Source organism: Adiantum capillus-veneris, chromosome 4, assembly GCF_014529385.1.
Source record: "Adiantum capillus-veneris isolate H3 chromosome 4, ASM1452938v2, whole genome shotgun sequence".
Lineage (NCBI taxonomy): Eukaryota > Viridiplantae > Streptophyta > Polypodiopsida > Polypodiales > Pteridaceae > Adiantum > Adiantum capillus-veneris.
Window position 1 is genome coordinate 50393538 of NC_140934.1, and position 20725 is coordinate 50414262.

The following is a 20725-nucleotide window of genomic DNA, read 5'->3' on the forward strand; positions in this document are numbered from 1 at the left end:
AGTGGGGGTGTCGAGACTCAAATGTGCACGGATGGTACAGACGTGCTGTGTACAACTCTGATGAGAGACTCTAGATGACTGCCCACACAAAAGTAGATAATGATGCGTCTCGACGACTGGAACCAACCACTCATATGTATCTCCTAAGAGCCATCAATAGCTGGTAGATATCCCAATTATCTCCTAACTGAGGTGGTGATGATCTGGCCACGGTGTCCACTGGACCACCATCCGTAACACTTGCCACGTGTCACTGCCTAGGCGAGAGTCCGTCCAGTGTGAATTCAAGCCCACTACAACTAACTGCTTGTCCCATGCCCGTGTCACTATAGACCTGCTACACCATAATTTCAAGTCTATTTTGGGCTATTCGGCGCATCCTCTTCCTGTTCAGGTCTGGTACAAATCATCCCACGTCACCAAATTGTGGTCGGATGACGAAATGGGATGTGATAATTGATATCACATCCTTTAACTTGTGAGTAGAACATGCTTAACACTAATTCTGTAATCGGACACTCAGATGTCCTGAGACACTAAAGTGTCCTGTTTTTCTAGCAACTTGTCATAATTATTTAGTGAATCTACAAAAACAATTCATAGGTCATGTTCATATCTTAGGTAAGCTATGAGGTGAAGAACGTTGCCAAATTTTACTTTTGCCAAAATTAATACCAAATTAAGGTTATAATGATAGGTTTTAAGATGAAAAAATCATAGAAATTTAGTGCAGTTTTAACAAAAATTTCATAAATTGAATATAACATCTCATCAAAATAAGATTTTGCATAGATTTTAAGGTGTATGGATAGGAAAAAACTTATTATAGCAAGAAATTGAGCTTCATAACCTAGTTATGGACTAGATTTTTGTTATAATCAAAAGACTAAAATCTTGAAAATGCCAACAAAGGAGAAAATTTTGGTCTTTCAAGGCCTCTTTCATTAACATGATGAGGCTATGGGACAAAACCTAAGGTGTATAATGTATCTATAGGTCAATACCCATCAAGTAAGCATTTTTCAAGGGTTCAAACTCATAAGCATTGTAAGGTGCAGCGGAATGAATGTTTGAACTTTGCTCAAGTTGAGTGCTCCGAACTGTGCTCAAGGTTCCTTTTGTTCTTATGGAAGGGAGAGCCTTCCGTTCTTAATGATAGAGTGCAATGAACACAAACAAAGTGAATGGACACTATGCATGAAAGTGTATGAGAGTGAGAGATAGAAAAGAGAATACAATACCACAGACGTTGTAAAACCCTCCTCCGAAGGCCCAACTCTGTATGGCGAGAGCGGTATACTTATGATTGCACAAATCTCTACAATGCTTGGACTTGACGACGATGTCGACGACGATGAGGATGACTACGAGAAGGGCTAAAATCTGAAAACGCTGATGGCTGAAATCTGGAAATCTTCTATCTATTGAATTCTGACTCTATGTCGATGACGACAATGCGCTGAAAATGCAGATGCTGAAATCTGCGTTTTCCAGGTTGAAACTGTAAACCTTGCGGAAACTGACCGTGTGGCAAGGAAGTGCTACGGTAAGGTGAGATCTGCGAGGTTCGGGGGTTCTTCTGCAATGTCTAAAGGCTGAAAACTGAAAACGCTGATGCTTCTTGGTGTTCCATCGCGGTGAATCTGCAAAACACTGGGGCTGATCTGCAAACGAAAAACGCATAGGGCTGAAAGCTGTTATGTTGTCGCCGGATGTCCTACAAATGCAAAACGCTAGGCTGATCTGCTGTGTCGTGATGAAGCCGGGGCTGATCTGTTGTGCATAAAACGCCAAGGCATGATCTGGAACTAAAAACGCTAGGGTTGTCCTGCTGATACAGAAAACGCTAGGCCTTTTGGGATCTGCTGAGAAGTTGCCTGTTGAGCGAGTGCTCCTGCTGCCTCTTCTGCCAAAAAGTGCTAGCGCTAGGTTTCTATTTATACAAACTTAGCAAAATTGCCCTACCTACTTTCCAACAAAAGTCACTTAAAAATAATAAGTGAAAAATGTCAAAAATAGGGAAAATAGGTCTATGCACTGTAAAAATGCTACTAATGGGATCTGACTGCAATCTGATGGTCATGATGTGTTCAACCAGAGGATATGCATCTAATCTAAGTGTCTGGACATGCACGGTCTGTGAACAGACTCACAAAAGTGTCAGATCACTTCCTAATCTAGACTAGCTTTACTGAACTGAACCCTGGTCTTGTCCACGAACACATTGGGTTGGATGTGTCACGTGACATCCCTCCTTTTCAAAGTGAGGTACTGGTACCGAACAGTAAGGCGTCGAGGGAGATCGCCAATAGTATCCGGAATCCTGGAAGGGACTCTTCGCCGGTCCACTCTGATGTGTGGGTCGTGCGGTACTTGAACTTCATACACGTCTGTAAAGCTTGCTTCTTTGGGCTGTGCCGAAAGCGACACAAAGTCTGTTGTGGCTCCTTTGATGCTTCAACTTCGTCTAGAGTCATGCTTCTTTCTTCTTCAAGAATCTCCATGGTTGAGAATTCTTGAAACCACTTCCAACACAAAACCATGAACATACCTATTCCATGTAAAGTGATTGGAAAAAATCTTGTCTTCCTCAAAGACTGTGCATGTAATGTAGATGAACAAAGAGTCAGAGTGCCAAACCGTTCACCACACACACGCAAACAATGAGTTCGAATCTTGCTCTTCTGATCTAAATCAATCAACGCTCGCAGTTCACAACGGAAATGCCGATGCTTGGTGCTCATCCTTTCATGTGCTCTCTCTGATACAATGGCATGCCAAGAAAGAGACATGGAATGTGACTTCGGTGAATGCATACTTTTCAGCTTTTCATGAACAATCCGCATACATTCGTGCTCATGCAAGAGTGAAACGTGCTCAACGTACAATATGTCATGCCTAGGAAAAGGGATCACATAAAGACGTTGACGAAAATACAGGAAACGATCACAAATGAAACACTCGATCAATGCGTGCGTACTAATCATGCGAACACATAATACTTCTTGTGAGGGTTCTTTGGACCTAGGTTCGAGAGCCAAGATCGAACCTTCGTGATTTATCGAACATGCAACCAGGTTAGCTTCGCTAGAAAAAGCATCAACTAACTCATCATCCTTGTGAACAATCACGTCATCGTCATGCAAATCATCATACTTGTGAGAAATCACATCTTGATCATGCAAACTATCCTGCTTGTCATTGTCATTCAAATCATCATGCTCATCATTATCATGCTTATCATCATGCAAATCCTGTGTCATGCTTGGGAGAAGAAGAGACTAAGAGAGTCTCCTTTTCTTGATTCTGTGCAAACTGCGCCTGCACAATAGAAAAAAGTTTCCACAACTCTCTCATGTGTTGGTTGCTCTTCTCTTGTCTTGCTAAGTTCTCGCGATAAAATGTTGCTTGTCTTTCTTTGTTCTCACGATCAAATTTTGCTTCTCATTCTTTGTTCTCTCGATCCAATTTGGCTTGACGTTCTTTTTCTTCCAAGTCGTACTTACGCTCTATGGCTGCCACTGTTTCTTCGTAGTCACAATTTTATGGCTGCCATACTTTCTTCGTAGGCCTTTCTTTCTACTTCTCTTGCTTCGCGTTCGAACTTGTTGTCCATAAACAACTGCGTCGACTCCTTTATAGGAGATAGTGCAATCCTTGGCGTAAATGGGAAAGGGGAAGGGTCGGAAAAACCTCCTGGTGGGGAAAATTCTTCTTCGCCTCTCATGCTCATCACTTTTACACCAAGGATTGCACTTTTACGCCAAGGATGGTCGAAATTTTTCCAGTCATCAGTGTCAAGAGTTGATCAGTTGGATAAGTCAGGTTATCCAAATGTATAGCAAACCCTTGCTTGGCATGCCCCATCGGTTGTTGTATGGACTCGAGCTTCTATAATAAACAATCATCTTGTATCTCTTTGGGAAGTCCACAGTAAAAGCGCTTGATTTGTTGTTTAAAAGTGATTTTTTTTTTAGAAGAGGCAGGTAAAAAAGCATCCCAAAATCTCTCGCAATAAGTATCCAAAGTATCTTCCTTGGTCATCCAAAGATGATTCCAAGCGGTGATCACATCACGTTCGTACTCCTGAGTGAGCTAAGAGGAAGTAAAAAGTCGCTTGAACTTTAGCCACCTTGTCGGTGCTTCTTTTTGTAACAAAAGAGTGGACCACCATATCCGTGCATTTCCTTTCAAATAGGATGTTGCCCTCTTGATCTTGGATTGCTCTGAGTAAGGCCCTCCGGAAAAAGCTATGTCAAATTGTTGAATAAAAGCGAGGGCCTCGTGAGTATCTCAAAAACTTGAAAAGGTATCAAATTTTAATGCTTGTCCACCCTCCTTGAATTCTTTGGTCTTCTTGCTCTTATTCTCGAGAAAATCGTATTGATTGGCTCTATAAAAGTGCTTCCTCTATAAAACATCTGGTCATCATAGTCCAAACTCTTAGAAGAGGATGAATCCTCCTCAAAACTGTGAGAAGATTTACGAGATCTTCAGTGGGATCTTCTCTTCTTGGTCTTCTTTTTATTCTTACCATGTCTCTGAGTCTCATTTCGTACTCTTTTGCTCCTCATCACTGGAATCAGAGGAGCTATCTGAACTATTAGAAGAGGATGAGGATGAACTTGGAACACCCTCAAAATGTACGCGCTTCTTTATCTTTCGTGCATTAGCAAAAGAAGACTAACGACCCAAGTAGCCAAGGTAGTTTGCTCCTCGGCTGCGTCTCTTTGAAAGCGTCTTGGTCTGTACAATTCAATTGACTGGTCGTTCTTCCACCTCGTCAAGCTCATCTTAGGTGTATACCCGAGGAACAAGTGTTTAGAGGTGAGTCGATGGTTGTGCGCCACCTGTTATGCATTTCGTCGATCATATGTTTTTTTTTTGCCCAAGAAAAAGATCCTTCTATTAGTTAATAAAACTGCCCATAGGGCTACAGCCACCTCTACAAGAGAGGGCTACAACAATCATGATCGGGAGACTCTCCCAATGAAAAAACAGCATATGTACAATGAGGCTAAATCAAGAGATGGGAGGAGGGAAAAGCCACATAGGTGGACGGTAGTGCCATCTGACCATGGTGTAAAAGGCCCAGGGCGCCAGAGTCGAAGGAAAGCCTCTCTGCACTCCCACATGCGGTCGGAGCTGCCCTGGAGTCTCTCGAACCGTCCTCTGAGAGTATGGATCAGCTGTAGCCAAAGATCCCAAACAGTCTCTGCTGGTGGTACAGGGCGAGCCTCGAAGATGCAGAAGCGGGGCGCCCGCCAGATGAACCAAAGTGTCAGGCCGCTGATGAGCTCCCAACACTCCTCTATCTCACTGCACCACTCCTGTGGAGTAAGCTCTATAGCAGGCTGGAGTGTAGGTCGATCCCCTTGCATCAGTATCATCCTGCTGGTGGAGAATAGCTCAAACCGAAGTACCGGGCCCGTGAGAGTGGACCAGCAGCTGCCCCCCAAGTATATTGCCAAGTTGTGGAAAGAGCTAGCATCAGCCGAAGAACACGAAGCCACACCTGCTGTGCCAACGGATAGTCCCAAAGACAATGACGCTGGCTCTCCACAAGATGGTCACAAGTTGCACATGCGGTCGAGAGAGCACTATGTACAAGCCAGCTCCCAACTGCTATAGCTCGGTGTGCAACCAGCCACTGGAACAAAGTGACTCGCCTCAGCTGTTTGGAGTCCCACAACCTCTCCCAAAAAGCTACCAAGAACTCAGTTGTGAGACCCTCCTCCTGCCAATGAGGTGCTGCAGGCAGGACGAGCCTCTCTTTGCGCTGCCAGTATGTGATGTCCTGAGAAGAAAGGGTCCCTCCAAAGCCACTCTCCAGGATCCCACCGTACTCGTTCCAGTGGACAGCTCTCCCAAGCCCACAGTCTCCAGTGGCCAGTCTCAAGAGCTACTGGGTCGGGATCTATGACACAAGTCCTCCCACAAATGTCCACCACTGGGATCCTCTGAAAACAGCACTCTGCAACCTGTGGGGCCTCTACTGCAACTCGGTGTAAGCATCCCTCACCCTGTAGCTCGAAAAACAGGGAGGGTATAGTCTCTGAGCAAGCCAGAACTGAGATGAGAACCTCCAGTCGCGTGAAGGCCCCCATCCATTTGGGCGCTGCTGACTCGAGAGGTGTGAGCCACTCAGCTGGTACTACCTCTGAGATGTCCTGAGACATGCTCTGCACTCCTCTCATGCCCTGTAGTTGAATGCCCTGAAGCTCCTCTGCAAGCCTGAAGTTGGTGCCACTCACCTAAAGTGCGTGCTGGACCCTCTGCCATGGAAGAAGTGATGTACCACATAGTAGCCAACAACACGTGGTTGGCCACCAACTCTGCCTGCCAAAGAAAGTCGTGCGGAGCTCCAGTGTAGCAACTTTCTCCTGATAGACAGGAGGAGGGGAGCAATGTGTTGCTCGGGAGTGCTTGGGAGACAAGTCTAAACCTACCTGACAGCCTAAGTATTGAACTGCAGTCCCTGGGGGAATCCACCTAAAACCCTCGCCTGGCATCCAATCGAGCATGGGAGCACTACCAACCGAGAAAGCCATTGTCTTTCTCCAGTTGATCAGTGCGCAAGATGCACAACAAAAGGTCTCAAGAGCCTGCTCACACCTATGAAGGTTGGTCTCCTAGCCATCCAAGTACAAGGCTGAGTCGTCTGCAAACTCAGTGTCCAGTAGCTCATCTTTCCAAATAGAGAGCGCTAAGCCACGTAAACCAACTTGCTGTGAAACCAAAAACCTGCTCATTGCCTCAGCATAGAACAGAAAGAGGAAGGGGGCAAGAGGGCAGCCCTGTCTGACCGAACGTGTGAGCATGAAACGATCACCTCTACCTCCTGACAAAAGTACCTAACTGTGTGTCCGTCTATACAAAGCTGATACCCCTCTTATCCGAGCATTTGAGAAGCCCATCCTGCGTAGAGTGCCCTCCTAAAAGTCCCAGTCAGCATAGAACAAAAGGAGAAAGGGGGCAAGAGGACAGCATTGTCTGACCGAACGTGTGAGCATGAAACGATCACCTCTACCTCCTGACAAAAGTACCCGACTCTGTGTCTATCTGTACAAATCTGACACCCCTCTGATCCAAGCATTTGAGAAGCCCATCCTGCGTAGAGTGCCCTCCTAAAAGTCCCAGTCAACTCTGTCGTAGGCCTTCTCAAAATCGAGAAGAAGAATCACCAGATCCTCACCAAGGAGTCGCGTAGCCTCCCCAAAAGTAAAGATGTTGTCAAGGATAGTACGCTCCTTGACAAAACCTGCCTGTGTCCCATGCATAATGCTCTCTAGAAGTGGTTGAATCCTCAAACTCAGAGCCTTGGCAAGAATTTTGTAGGCTGAGTTGAGGATGGTGATGGGACACCACTGTCGAATCTCATCCAAGGAGCAACCCTCATTGGGAATGAGATAGATCAAGCCCTCACTCATGCTGTCAGGCATCTCTCCTATGTGCAAGATGTACTGAAAATCACTGCAAAGATCTGAGCCAGCAAGTCCCAGTACTCCAAGAAAGAGCTGGGAGTCAAGCCATCCTCACATGGACAGCTACCACAAGGGGGTGCTCTAAGAGCCGTGTGTAGCTCCTCAAGCTGAAGAGGCAACTCAAGCCTCTGGTGCATCTCCTCAGTCACAAGACAAGGCATCTGTGCCAAAAGCCTGCTCTCTGCATGCATCCTGATGCTCTGACTGAGGCTCTGAAGACAATAAATCACGGTACAAGTCAGTAGCAACTACATGCATGTCCTCTGGCTCGGAAGCAACTAACCCGTCGGGCCTTCTCAACTGACTGACCTTGGCATGAGTATGCCGAGGTCCCACTACCTCAAAGAAAGCGCATGTCACTCTGTCACCCACATGGGTCCACTGAGATGCCTGTCGATGGAAAGCAAACTCATGGCACCTCTCCTCTGTGTTGACGAGCTTTGGCAAGCTTGCTATAACTGCTCCTCCAACCAAGGACTGTCTGGATGTTGCTCTTGCATCCTCTATAAGGAAGCAACACCCCATCGGAGACGCTGCAACCAGGCGAGCCGAAGACTCCTGAAGAAAGAGTCGACTAAGCTGAGCAAGTCCTAAGGCCACTCTATCAGCAGGAGAATCCTGCATGTCTAGGCTCTCAGTCCAAAGTATCTCCACTCGCTCTCGAAGCGCTAAGTCCAGCAAGACCCTCTCTGGGATGCGAAGCATCGTGCTCCCCCTTCTCTGCCTATCAGTCACTGTAAGGATCACTGGAGCATGGTCCGGAAAGGAAGTCCCTGCCAAAATGCCAATTGTCCCACCCTAGTCATAGAAGTGGTCACTAGCGTAAAAGCGATCTATCCGAGATAGATTCACGCCTCCCACTCTGCGGTCCGAACGAGAGAAGTCCAAGCTGTCTAGGGGCCTCACGAAGCTAGAATGCTGCCACACATATGAAACCTACAAAGTCATACATGACCTCTCCCAAGCTGCCAGCTCAACTCCATGCACAATAGTATGGCTACCACCAATCCTATCAGAGGGTTCCTCCAACATGTTGAAGTCACCCCCTATGCACCATTGCTCTCCCTGCGGCAAAGACTCAACAATCTAAGACCAAAACTCTATACGTGCACTCGCCACATTGGGCGCATAGATGTTCAGCAAGCCCACGAGACAACCCTGAACCTGCATAGTGATCCACTGAGCTCTGCCTGGCACAAGAATCCCTCTGCCCACAATGGCCTGCTGCATAGAATCCGCAATAGTCATACATACCCCCCGCCCTGGATGCCACCGGGTCCAAATGCAACTGACCAAAAAGTCTCATATCGTCCATGCAAAAGCTGACCACAACGTCTAATGCGGCTCTCACACAGATGATGCTCCTATAGCATAAGAATGTCAATCTCTCCTCCCACAAGGCATCGCTGAAGCTCCTGACGCAGTCGGCTCCTCTGACGCTGAAACTGGGACCCACCTAATCCTTGTACGTTCCATGAGACTATCCTCATGGGGAGCAAGAGAGAACCGATGCTGCCGCAACAGCTAACTGTGCTATCTTCGAGGCTGGCTTGGATGGGGAGTAATCCGCATCCGAGCGTCCTCGAGATAGGCAAGACTGTAGAGAGTGTCTGGCCCAAGCCCAAGTAGACAGAGTCGTGCGTAAAGCAACCTCCTCTGTCCAGGAGTCCTCATGTATGTGTACATAGCATGGCGGGCTCTGCGTGTCAGCAAAGTAGTGAACCACAATGTGTCTACATCTTTATGCGTCTGGAGGTGTCACAACAAGCTTGGCCAATGACCAAAGAGTTTGAAGCAAGTTTGTAACCCCTAGGTCTCCCATGTGATGAGAAAACTCTAGGGCCTGTGTCTGCAGCCACTCCAACACAGAGTCTATAGTCCACTCAGCCTGGTCCCTGCCGCATAGGGGAAAAGAGAAGCCAACCGCTGAGTCCAAGCCCTCTATCCCCCTACCTGCAAGGAACAGAACGTGAACTCTGAAGCAGGCTACCTCAAGGTCTGGTGAGGGGTCGCCAAGAAACTGTGTAAAGTCGTAGACAAAGAAATCCTAACGGCGACGAATGTTAAAGCTCGTCAGACCACGAGAAACTGCTGCGAAGGGAGACGTTTGCACCAGAAGAGGGGGTCGCAAGAAAGGCTGTCCCTCTCTCGCTAAGCGACTAGTGGCAAATGCGTTGCCAAGAGATCTCCTAGCAGCCAAGGAAGGCCTTGCCCCTTGGGACGGCTGCGAGACTGGAGCAGGAGGGGGTGAGGGAGCAGGGGGGGCGAGGGGGATCGACAAAGGTAGGGGGGCGAGAGGGAGGAGGGGGGGGGGGGGGGGGGGGGGGGGGGGGGGGGGGGGGAAGGGGGGGGGAACTCGGGGGGAGGAGGGGCTGTCGAGGGTGAGGCTGAGGTGGAGGCTAGAGCAGCGACCTCAGTCCTATTGAAGAGGGTCGAAACAGTTCCCCGTAGGAACCCACTACTGCTGGGCAAGAGCCTGTGGACCACTCAGAGTGCCAGGCCGGCGCGGTGACCCTTGCCGACGTCGACCATGAACCTGCTGCCAGCCCTCCTCCGCTTGAGCCCCAGGCTCGGAGGTTGGCTCTGCCTGCGTACTCGATGAATCTACCTGCTGCTGCTGGCCAGTCCTTGCTGGCTGGGGCTGAGCCTAGGATGTGGGTCGGGGCCTCCTCTATGGACAGGCCTTTGCAAGATGGCCCATCTCTCCACAAATGAAACACGGATTCGAAAGGCCCGAATACTCCACGCTCTATCTGAACCAACCCCCACTCACCCGAGAAAGTAGGATGACCTTGGGGAGAATGTGGGTGTCCCTAACCAGAACACGTACTGAGGGAATGCTGGCTGCCTTGGCAGCTACTGAGGCTGACGTGCGAGGTGTCTCCATGACAGTCCCAATCACTGAGCCTATCCTAGACAAAAGTGGTAAGTACTCCCTCCTCAAACCAAGAAAGCAAACGGAGATGGGGAGATCTGCCTCCTCTACCAGAACATCTGAAGCTGGGTCAAAACCATGTCTCCACTGTCGAAAGTGTGCTCAAATTGCTCGGATGGTCAAAGGGCTCATCGCGATGACCTTTGACGCCATCTCGGAGGTCGCAAACTCTATCTGATAGTAGCCGCATTCGAGGAGCTGAACGTCCAAGATCTTGCCCACCTCTGCAAGAAGGCGGGCCTAGAGGAGATCACGTAGCTCTCCTCTGCTGGGTCTGTTGCCAAGAATCTTGCAGATGACGGAGGTCGCCTGCAAGCGTTCCACCTCTACGGCTAGGCTCGCTTGCTCTGTCGGTGAAAGAGCAAGTCGAATGGTGGGCTGAGCGGGGTTGGGTGAGGGGACTTGACAAGAGTTCCTCTGTGGCGGAGCTTGAGCCTCCATCTGTGTCTGCCTCCATCTGTGTATGCTCCCGTGGAGAAGAGGCGGAGAAATGTTGACGAGGGGGGAGCTCCCACTGGACCAAGCACGCCGAAGGTGCTCGCGAGGCCTTACAAGCAGGAGAGGCTAGGCTGGCAAGCGGACAGGTAAGCGGCGGCCATGGTGGCCCATACTCTTCTTTTGATCGTCCATTTGAATTTTTCGTGCCTTCACCCGATTTGGAGTTTTCGGGTGGATTCATCTGATTCTTGCAAGATTCGTCACCTGAATCCATGTGTGTCGCGGTAAAAGGGATCGGATTTTCCGGTGGAAAGAAAATCGACCGAGCTCTAATACCATTGTAACAGACTTGAACACCCCAAGTCGAGAATCTGGAACGACACACGAGAAAATTACTTATACTTAAATCACAATTCAATGAGAGATGACATGGCCCGGCATAGTTCCATGCCCAAAGGAATTGGCCCCAAAGTTTGTCGCCCCTTTCAGTATTTATTTTTATATTAATTATTGAGCAAAGTACAAAGACAGAGAGGATTCTCTACTCAGTGCTCGCCACCAAATCTGAGGAAGGAGAACCCTTGAATACATATTTATAGGCCCTAGACCTTCTCAAAAGTAGTTACATGAAAAGATTTATCCCCAAAAGCATCTCGTCCAAAAGCTGGCCCCCAAAAGCAGCCAACACAAATCCCGGGTTTCCATACAACCTGCCACGTCAGTCAATCAACGCGATTTGCGGCATCCGTACAGCCAGCCACTTCAGCAGTCCCACGCGATTTTTTCTTCTTCTCTCTTTTTCTTTTGCCTATGTGTCCCCTGGGCCCCATCGGACAGGACTCCATAAGTTAGGAACAACTTATAAATTAATCATTTTATCCATCTGGTCATGCCATGTCATCATTTTGTGACATGTTTAGTATACGAAGCGTGCTTATAACAAGCATTTCTAAGGAGACTCTTCTGGAATGTGGCTTCAGCAATTTGATTGAAACTTGCACCGCATTTGACAATTCAGAAGGCCCGAACCCCATATTTCCTGTTGAGGCCTAATGTTAAGAGTTTGAAAAGGCCTCCTCTTGCTGTTAAAATTTGTTTGTGCATTGACCTTCACATTTCTATAGATCAAATTAGATAATCTGTTTAGGGTTGACACCTTCAGAAAATCTTCACTTATGGAATGCATCTTTTGAAACAAGTCTTCTGTCTTTTTCTGTAGCTGCTTCTTCATTTTTAAACTCGATCTTTGAGTGCCATCCACCCTATTAAACTTGCCCTATGAAGTTACAAAAAGTCCTGCATAAGGCGCTGCATCAACAACCAATTTTCTCTGATTAAGCTCATCATTTGTAGTCAATCAGTGGTGTTTACTTGAAAGTCATCCAGAGAAGCTTGTCTTTCATCTTGTTTCTTCAAATGCATAACCAAAGTTCCTTTTATCTGATGAAGAAGTGGTATCAATACAACAAAATTTAGCAGGTATCAACCCATTACTGACGAAGTTTTTTCTCAACAATTAAGGTCCGAAGCTCAATCATGCATCCCCAAAACTTGAAAATCACACCTCCTTCAGAGACTTTTGCAGATCTCTTCTCTCTGACCTCAATTTACTGAAAAAGTCCCTCAACTTGCTTAAATAATTTTCCTCAGCATCTTGCCATAATTTGCACAAGTCTTCTGTAGGAAAATGCCCAAGGACTCTATTGTTAAACGCACTCCTCGATTGTTTATATTGAATTGAAATTGATATTTGGCGTAAGCATTTAAACAAATGCACAGGTTTTAAGCACAAACCCATTTATATTCAGCCTCATAATCGTGTAGCAAACATCACATCAATTAGTGTCTTGTAGCAAATGAGTCATTAAGAAGAACAGATGGTCCTAAACCATGTCTTCATCAATCGTCTTGATTTCTGTGTTCTAGCTCTTTGTTGTTATTTTAGATCCTCATCACAAATGTTTCTTCTCATTGTGTACAAAAACTTTCAAAAATAGTGGAAAGCAGGCAGCATACCAGCACAACCTTGATCGGCTTCACTCGCATGATTATTACTCTCCAACATCGATGGTGTTTCAACTTTGCCCTGAAGAAGGGGGGGGAGGGAAAAATCTTCATCGCCATTGCTAGTTTAATAACATTTGAACAAGGAAAGGAAGAAAAACCAAAATCCAAAGCCCTAAAGTGTCACTGCAAATTGTCCTGATCCATGCAGTTAGCAGATGCACAATGAGTGAATGCCTCACAAACCTCTGTAGGCTGTGCTGACAAGTCCAAAATTTTCTGCTTTAAGAAGGATTTGTCTGAGTTGTCCACTGAATTTGTCGTATCAGTTAAATTTGAAAGAGCGTTATCAGCTGCAAGCTGCGCTCTTTGATATGCACTAGCAGATTTCAATGCAGACAGCTTAGCAGATTCTGCTGCAGCCAGTGCTTCTTCCCTGGCTTGCATAACAGCACTAACACTTGACGCAGCTTCATCTGCAACTTGGCTTGCTTTACAAGCATCATCTCCTGCCTTCTTGGCAGTCTCAGCAGAGGCTTCAGCTTCCTTTACAGCTTTTGTCGCCTCTTGAAGTAAGCGGCTGGTTGATTCACTTACTTTCTTCTTCAGAATGTCTTTGGCTGCTGGATCATTGTTGGAGCGCTCAAGCATAGTGAGTGCCTCAACCTCCGCAAATTTAGAAAGAAACAACTTCTGGGCTATTGCTTTGGCCTGAGAGCTTGCGTTTTCAGCTTCATAGGCGGCTCTTATGGCTGCTTCTTCAGCTTCAACAGCAGCTTTTGCTGCATCTGCTGCAGCAGGTATTTTAAGCTTGGCATCAAGGAGCCCTTGAACGGTCTTGTATGTCTCATCTAGACTGATCCTCTTCCTTTCATCACGGTGAACTAGACAAGCATTTGAGAATGTATTTATCCACTCAAAAAGTACGTTCCACATCAGCATCCCATCTTTTATGCGCTTTCCAGCAGCACTTACATCTTCAATAGGTTCCAGCCTACTCACAATGCCTCTGTTTACACAATGTCAAGTCACGATCAAAGTATAATCTTACACGCAGATACAGGTAAAAAGTGCACCAAACATACGATAAAAGGACAAAAAAAGAAAAATTGGTGCAAATGCAAAAACAGCCAGGTACTATTTTCTGTGCTGTCTATCAAACGCTAAAACTTAAGAACCAGAATTTCTCATAACATGATTAGAACACCATATGTTGTCGCTACTAGTTCTTCGCAGTTCACAAATGGCCTCTCTCACAAAATCAGAACTAAAAATATAACAAAGCTGTGATTTTGTTTTACGGCATCTTTTCTGACATCCAAGGATCTTGCAAACTCTACATACGAAAAAAAAACCTTTGTTCAAAGAAGCAAGAGCCTACGTTCGATCATTTTCTGGTGGAGGATGAAACTCAAGGTGATAAAAGAGCCCAGTCTTTGGATCAACATATTTTCCCATCGCCAGATTAAGAGCATCTCCTTCCTCAAGAGGCTCCAATAGAAATAACGCATCAAGAGGGTAAGAAGGTCTGACAGCGGATGATTCCTGAAACAAATACAATAACTGCTTCACTGATAAATAAGTAGTTGTGAAGTAACACCCAGTTTGATCATGTGAAACATCTTTCGAAAAATTTTCAAAACAACTATGGACAGGGGCTTCTTTTACCAAAGTAATGATTGGTTGTCACACAAATGCCAGTTTTTCTTTTAAAAATCCATCAAAACTAGTAGCAAAGAGATGAAATCACTTTGAGGCCTGGGCTGCACATTGGCTTTTCAATATTATCTCTGCTAAGTCCTGAAGAAGTAATAATGCGGACACAGCCATCATTACAAAAAGTGCAATCATTATAATTTGACAGTTACATTTACTCCGGAGTTTATGTATGCTAAGTCCCCCAACAACAAGCAGTCCTCTTTAGACAGATTGGAGGATATCATAAAGGTTGATGAGATGCATCAGCCCTCATCAAGATTTGAAGTTTGACAATCGCTCTCTTAATTTCATAAGGAATAGTTGGAATGAATAAGCTCCACTGCTCAATAAAAAATTTCAGATCCACCGGCCAATTGAGTCTCTTACGCCGCTATATGATCCTTCCACAAGCAGCCCAGTGTCACCAGCGTGTGACTACTATCTATCCTTTTTGTTGATTTCTTTCTTATTATCTATTTACTTTCACTTTTTGGAAACACCCCTCGGGAAATCTAACTGCCCTGCATTGCATAGCTAGTGTGGAACTGTCCAAAGGGAGTCCAGGCCTCAGGGCAAGAGAGCACTAAGGTTGGACAAGGACTATGGTTAGCCAAGTGGGGTCATTGACTAGCCAAAGTGGAAACCTTTGCTACAGAGGCTACATTTCAGTTTTGGATGTGGCCGCAGTGTACAAAGAGGGTCGGATGACCTAGAAAGATACAATGGCAGCATCTCCTAAAATTTAGGGAACTGCTATTTTGGGACCTGAAAATGTGTTGACGTCATTACCTCCGGAATGACAAAGGGAACATTTTCTTACTCTGCCGTGAAGTCAACTCGGCAACCGGTTGGGAGATTTTTAGGCGACAACCCCGAAACGGGAAAATGCTTATAAATGTGCCAAGTGGCACCTTTTGGTGCACTTGCCTCATGCAACAAGAAGTGGCGCTGAATTTAGGAGGGGGAGAGCCTCATTTTCAGATTTGTCACAGGTTAAGAGCTATGGAGTGCTTGCTTTCCCTCTTATGCACAGTGCGGTGCCAGGAGTGATGCCCTGCACGCTACGCACTGCCCTCTCTCTCCCCTTTGGCAGTATGTTATGCCCCTCTAGTGGGCTCTTCATTTGACCAATGTACAGTTGTGTGGGTTCATGCGCGATTGCCGAGGCAAGAGCCTCTTGCACAAGTACTGGATTAGCTAGCGGCTAATCCCCCGCAGGTACAGGTGAATTCGGAGAGGTTTCACGCCAGAAATCTCGTCCGATTCAAAGGGCAAGTAACCCTACAGGTGCGGGAGCTCGAGGACTTGCTACGGATGCGACCGGCACGCGAAACGGAGCCCGAGACAGTAAATTACAGCCTACTGTGTATTTTTGCAGGTTTAGGGTTTTGGCCCTAAACGGACCCTAATACCCCCAGGAGGTTCGGGGACACAAGGGGACCGCTGTACAGGTGATCTGGCGCATTTTCGGGGCTGAAAACAGAGAATTCAGCGTGCTGCAGATTCTCGCCAGGTTTTGCGAAGTGCCCGTATGCGTCGGGAAAGTCATTCAATGCGTGGGAATACTGACTGTGAAGTGTCCTAGTATAGTTATGCTGCCGAAATCGGGCTGGAACAATGGAAATTCAGCCGAGTTTGTGCGGGGCAGCTTGTAGGGAACCACAGCGTTTATTCCCTCTTTTGAACAATAAAGAAATACCGAAAGGGGCGCCTAAGTTAGGGGCCAATCTGGTGTCCGTCTACTCATACAGGTACAATCTAGCAACCTGTATCCCTCTCCCCTTTGTTGTGTCTTGAAAGTACAGGTAAAATAGACAACTAATAATGGGTGAAAGCTAAATCAAGGTTTGAAGTAAAGTCTACCGCCCTTTTTGGATTGAACAGGCCGGTTTCACCGAACACCACATTATGGTCATGATGGGGAGGCCCATGTGAGGCACTAGTCTGATAATATGTGGCCCTTGACCGACCATAAAACATAGATGTGGAACGGGAACCCACAATAATCACCTGTATGGGACCTTGGGTAATGTTCGAAAGAGCAGTCTCTAATACAAGTCAAAAGTCTCACATGACAGCTCTCATCAAAACTCTCCTGAAACCTTGTTTGGATTTTCTAACCATATTTGTGTGACCCATAGCAACCATATGACCACTAGTTGCCCATGCAACTGGGTAAAGACAATGGTTCAAGGATCCCTGAATAGGGGTATCCTTAGCTTACCCCCTAGGCTCTTTAGGAGGCTACTAACAAATCAGCATGAGGTCCTTCCCTAAATGCATATTATACCTGCGCACTTCTAACTCCTGTTCTTGCAACTCACTGGGTATTTTAGTCTAAGATAGCCTGCATGCATTGTCGCACAAATCAACAATCAATGTCTAAAGCTCTCCTATCTGACAAAACCCATAGGACACGCCTTTGGCTTTCTTTAGTTTTCCTTGGGTGTGGACATTTCATGGAGTCTCAATGACACTATTTATGAGACTGCCCATAGGCACAACAAATTTGGATCAGGACCCCTTTGCGTTACAGCCTCCCCCTTTCCAATATGATCTTCACGTGGGGCGAGGATGGATGGTCAGCTAGTTCGGGGTCAACTTGTGGCTACGAGATGGAGCAGCGAAGCCTGCGTATCAAGCTCCATATAGGATGACCTCAGCTATGCCTAATTTCTCGTCAGCAGTTGTACTAGGGCTACAGTGTCACTGGCATGGGACAGGAAGTTAGTTACAGTTGGGCTGGAGTTTACATTGGACAGACTCTTGCCTGGTCAGTGACACATGCCAGGGATATGGGTGGTGGTCTAGTCGAGCTCCCGAGCAAGCAGCCATGGAGGAGCTGACCAACGTTCTGGCTAAGGTGCATATAAAGTTTCCAACTTTCAAAGGACTCTCCACAGAGGATGCAGACGACCATGCTAGGAGATCTGTCTCCCTCTGCAGAGATAGTGGTCTGAACAGAGAAGATGCCTACCTCGTGCTCTTCCCGTCAACCTTGGACGGCTTAGTCGATAAATGGTACAGTCAATTTACTGAGAACCACTTCACTACTTGGATAGTACTAAGGCGGCAGTTCTGTGAAGCTTTCAGACCAAGTGACTTCCACGAGAAGAATCTGGATGAGTTGGAAAACCTAATGCGGCAGCCAACTGAGACTTTTGCAGAACTCATGACCAGAATAAAGTCTCTGGTCGCCAAGCTTCCCCAGCAACCAAGAGACTTTATTATGGTCAAGAAGTCGGTAGAGAAGGCTCTTCCCAAGACTTCTTAGCAAAAACTCTGAGAGAGTCTCCGGCCTGAAACCACTCTGGAGGAGTTTGTTGCTGCTACTACTAGGATAGTGGGGGCGAGGAAGTTGTTCAACGACTCTCCTCAAGTAGAGACTTGCCACAGTACTCTTGGAAAGTCCATTTGACCCCTTGACTTCCTTACGCAGGGAACTAGAAGCATTGAAGCTACAACTAGATCTTGAAGAGGAGAAATCCTTCTCTCTTCAACAAGAGTCTCCAGATCAAGAGGCTTTGGACCAGATGAAGCGGGAGCTAGTAGAGCTCAGGGCTCAGCAGGAGTCAAAGGCCGTGATCTCGTGTAGCTCATGTGAGTCTCGCGAGAATCCTTAGCAAGAATGCCTGCTTTGAGCTTATTGCAACTTCTGTGAGAAGCCTGGACATGAGGACAAAGATTTCTACTATCTGAAGGGATTGCGGCTATTACAACAGAGCCTCACTCCTATGATTCAACAAGATTTGGCACCTATTCACTCAGAATTGGCACCTGCATCTAATATGGTTTCTGCCTATGGCCCTCCAAACCATATGCCACCATTGCTGCATACCCCTCCTATGCAAGGTATGACGAGCACTTTTCCATCTCAAAGTTTTTATCATGTTAATGCTCTCTCAGTCCCTTAGAGCTTCTACACTTCAGCCTCCACCTCCATGCAGCAGGAGCAGAGACCACCTCCCCCCCGGCTCACCCGTCCAATCGGCCCATTTTATGCTACAAATGTGGGGAATATGGACATTACCAGAGCAAATTTCCTTTGCCCGAAGGGTCTCCTCCTTGTCGTCATTGCCCTAAGGTTAAGGATCACTATGGTAAGGATTGTCCCAAGCAGCGGGTATCCAAGTCTTCAAGCCCGAATTCGAACCAACAAGAGTTCACGTTCCAAAGATCGACTTGATAGCGGTGAGCACCATTACTCAGTCATCACGTGTGGTTACCCCTCGGGATAAGTTGCAACAAATGGAGGAGCCCATTGGTGTCCTCACTCGGGCACAAAGAGCAGCCCTCGGCCTTGGCCTTCCAGAAGGCCCAACTCTTCCATCCCGAGAACCACAACCTAGTCGACCTGCAACAACTGACAAGCCACCCATTGGTGCCAACGGCCAAACGACCTCCATGCTATCTGATATTAATGGGTCCTTATTGGAAGCAACCACAACCTAGTCGACCTGCAACAACTGACAAGCCACCCATTGGTGCCAACGGCCAAACGACCTTCATGCTATCTGATATTAATGGGTCCTTATTGGAAGCAATGGCTAACTTGCAGCAGATCAACCACAGAAAGCCCTCACTAAAGAAGAAAAACCTACAACAGAGACCATCTTGAAGAACACCTTTCAACAGATGTCACTTTACAACATGCTTTGGCTGGATGCAAATCTTTGAAGCAACACACTTACAGTCATTCAATCTTTGTACCCCGGAGCAGGGTCCAGTGTGGGAGGCACATCCTAGTGCACCCCTTTGAGTCCTACATGATCTCCTATCCCGCTGCTCCTCTTTACAAGAGTCCTCGTGTGACTGCGTCTATTCTAGGGCAACAATTTTCAGGTGTCATAGTTGATGGTGAATCTGGCATCAACTTGGTGCCTGAATTTACTATGTCAGCATAGGTCTCCAGTCTACTAGGCTCCATCCATTTTCAGTGACTTTGGCCGAACAAAGAATTGTGTACCCCTTGGGCATTCATCAAGGTGCCTACGTGCAGGACTTCACATTTAGCCTAGATTTTGTTGTTTTTCGTCTGCCCCAAGTTGAGGGGTGGCTTTCCTTTGCACATCGACAGACCATGGCTGCAGCACACTAAAGCACTTCATGACTAGGGAAACGGCGCTATATGGATACATACTCTTGGCTCGCCAATGAAACCCATTCGACTTGAAGGAGGCATGGATCCAGTAGTGCATCACAGTTCTTTGTCAGTGGAGGCCACGCAGCACTAGAACAGCCTGCCCCACCAGATGAGCGAGATGAAGACCTACTGGAATGGTTGGAAGCTACCAAATCTATGCCATAATATGTGGTCTCTGTTCAGTCCTTGCCTGAGGATACACCCTCTTCCAATTTTCCTTTAGTAGCTGAGCCCAGTGAGCCAAATCATCTAGCAGCGAGTGTGGAGGTCACTGAGGATGATAACTCAATTGTCCCCTTGGTGGAATCCATCAACCTTGGTGAGCCTATAAAGAACCAGAGAAGGGTACGAAATCTCCTTTACAGGGGTTCACCTACGGCTCAATTCTCCCCTCAGCCTCCTCTGTGTCTGGCTCTCCGACCACACAAAAGCTCTCTTTTGTGTCTAATGAACTCCCCTTTGACGAGATTCCACAAGGATGGTTGCAAGAAGAATATGCTCATTTTCATATCAATCAGACACCAGCCCATGATGTCTCGAAACTCCAAGAGGCGGCACAATCTTCATCTTATGATGCATTCTCACAAGCCACACCTCCTGAACCAACTAGAGAAGTCAACCTGGGTGACCCTAACAACCCTCAGCCCATCCTTTTAGCTGATTGGTTATGGGATCACCCCATGTTGCTCAATCAGGTAGTATCTTTTATGCACTCTTTCAAGGATGTTTCTGCCTGGTCTTACAAAGATTTGGAAGGAATCCCACCAGAATTAAGTGTCCACATTATCCCTCTGGTCGAAGCGGTTAAGCCAATTAGAGGCCTAGCTTACAAGAATTGGGTGTCCACACTATCCCTCCAATCGAAGGGACTAAGCCAGTCAGAGGCAGAGCTTACAAGCTCAACCCCAAGTATGTAGAAGCTGTCAAAGTGGAGCTAGAAAAAATGCAAGAAGTAGGGATCATTGTACCTGTGGAGCACTCTGAGTGGCTGTCACCCATGGTTATAGCACCCAAGAAGCAATC

The 20725-nt window shown here is 46.9% G+C and overlaps 1 protein-coding gene across 4 annotated transcripts in view; it reads right to left on the bottom strand.

Moving 5' to 3' along the window:
• The window catches only part of LOC147459138 (uncharacterized), a 267221-nt gene that overhangs the window by 186980 nt on the left and 59516 nt on the right, over window positions 1–20725 (bottom strand). For 3 of the 4 annotated variants that reach the window (XM_086510478.1, XM_086510480.1, XM_086510477.1), the window contains exons 17-19: window positions 14243–14406; window positions 13108–13870; window positions 12874–12943 (exon numbers count right to left, since the gene is read on the bottom strand). In XM_086510478.1, the coding sequence (XP_086366604.1) occupies window positions 12874–12943; window positions 13108–13870; window positions 14243–14406 (997 nt within the window). The remainder of the gene's footprint in view (window positions 1–12873; window positions 12944–13107; window positions 13871–14242; window positions 14407–20725) is intronic. The other variant, XM_086510479.1, reaches the window with a different exon arrangement.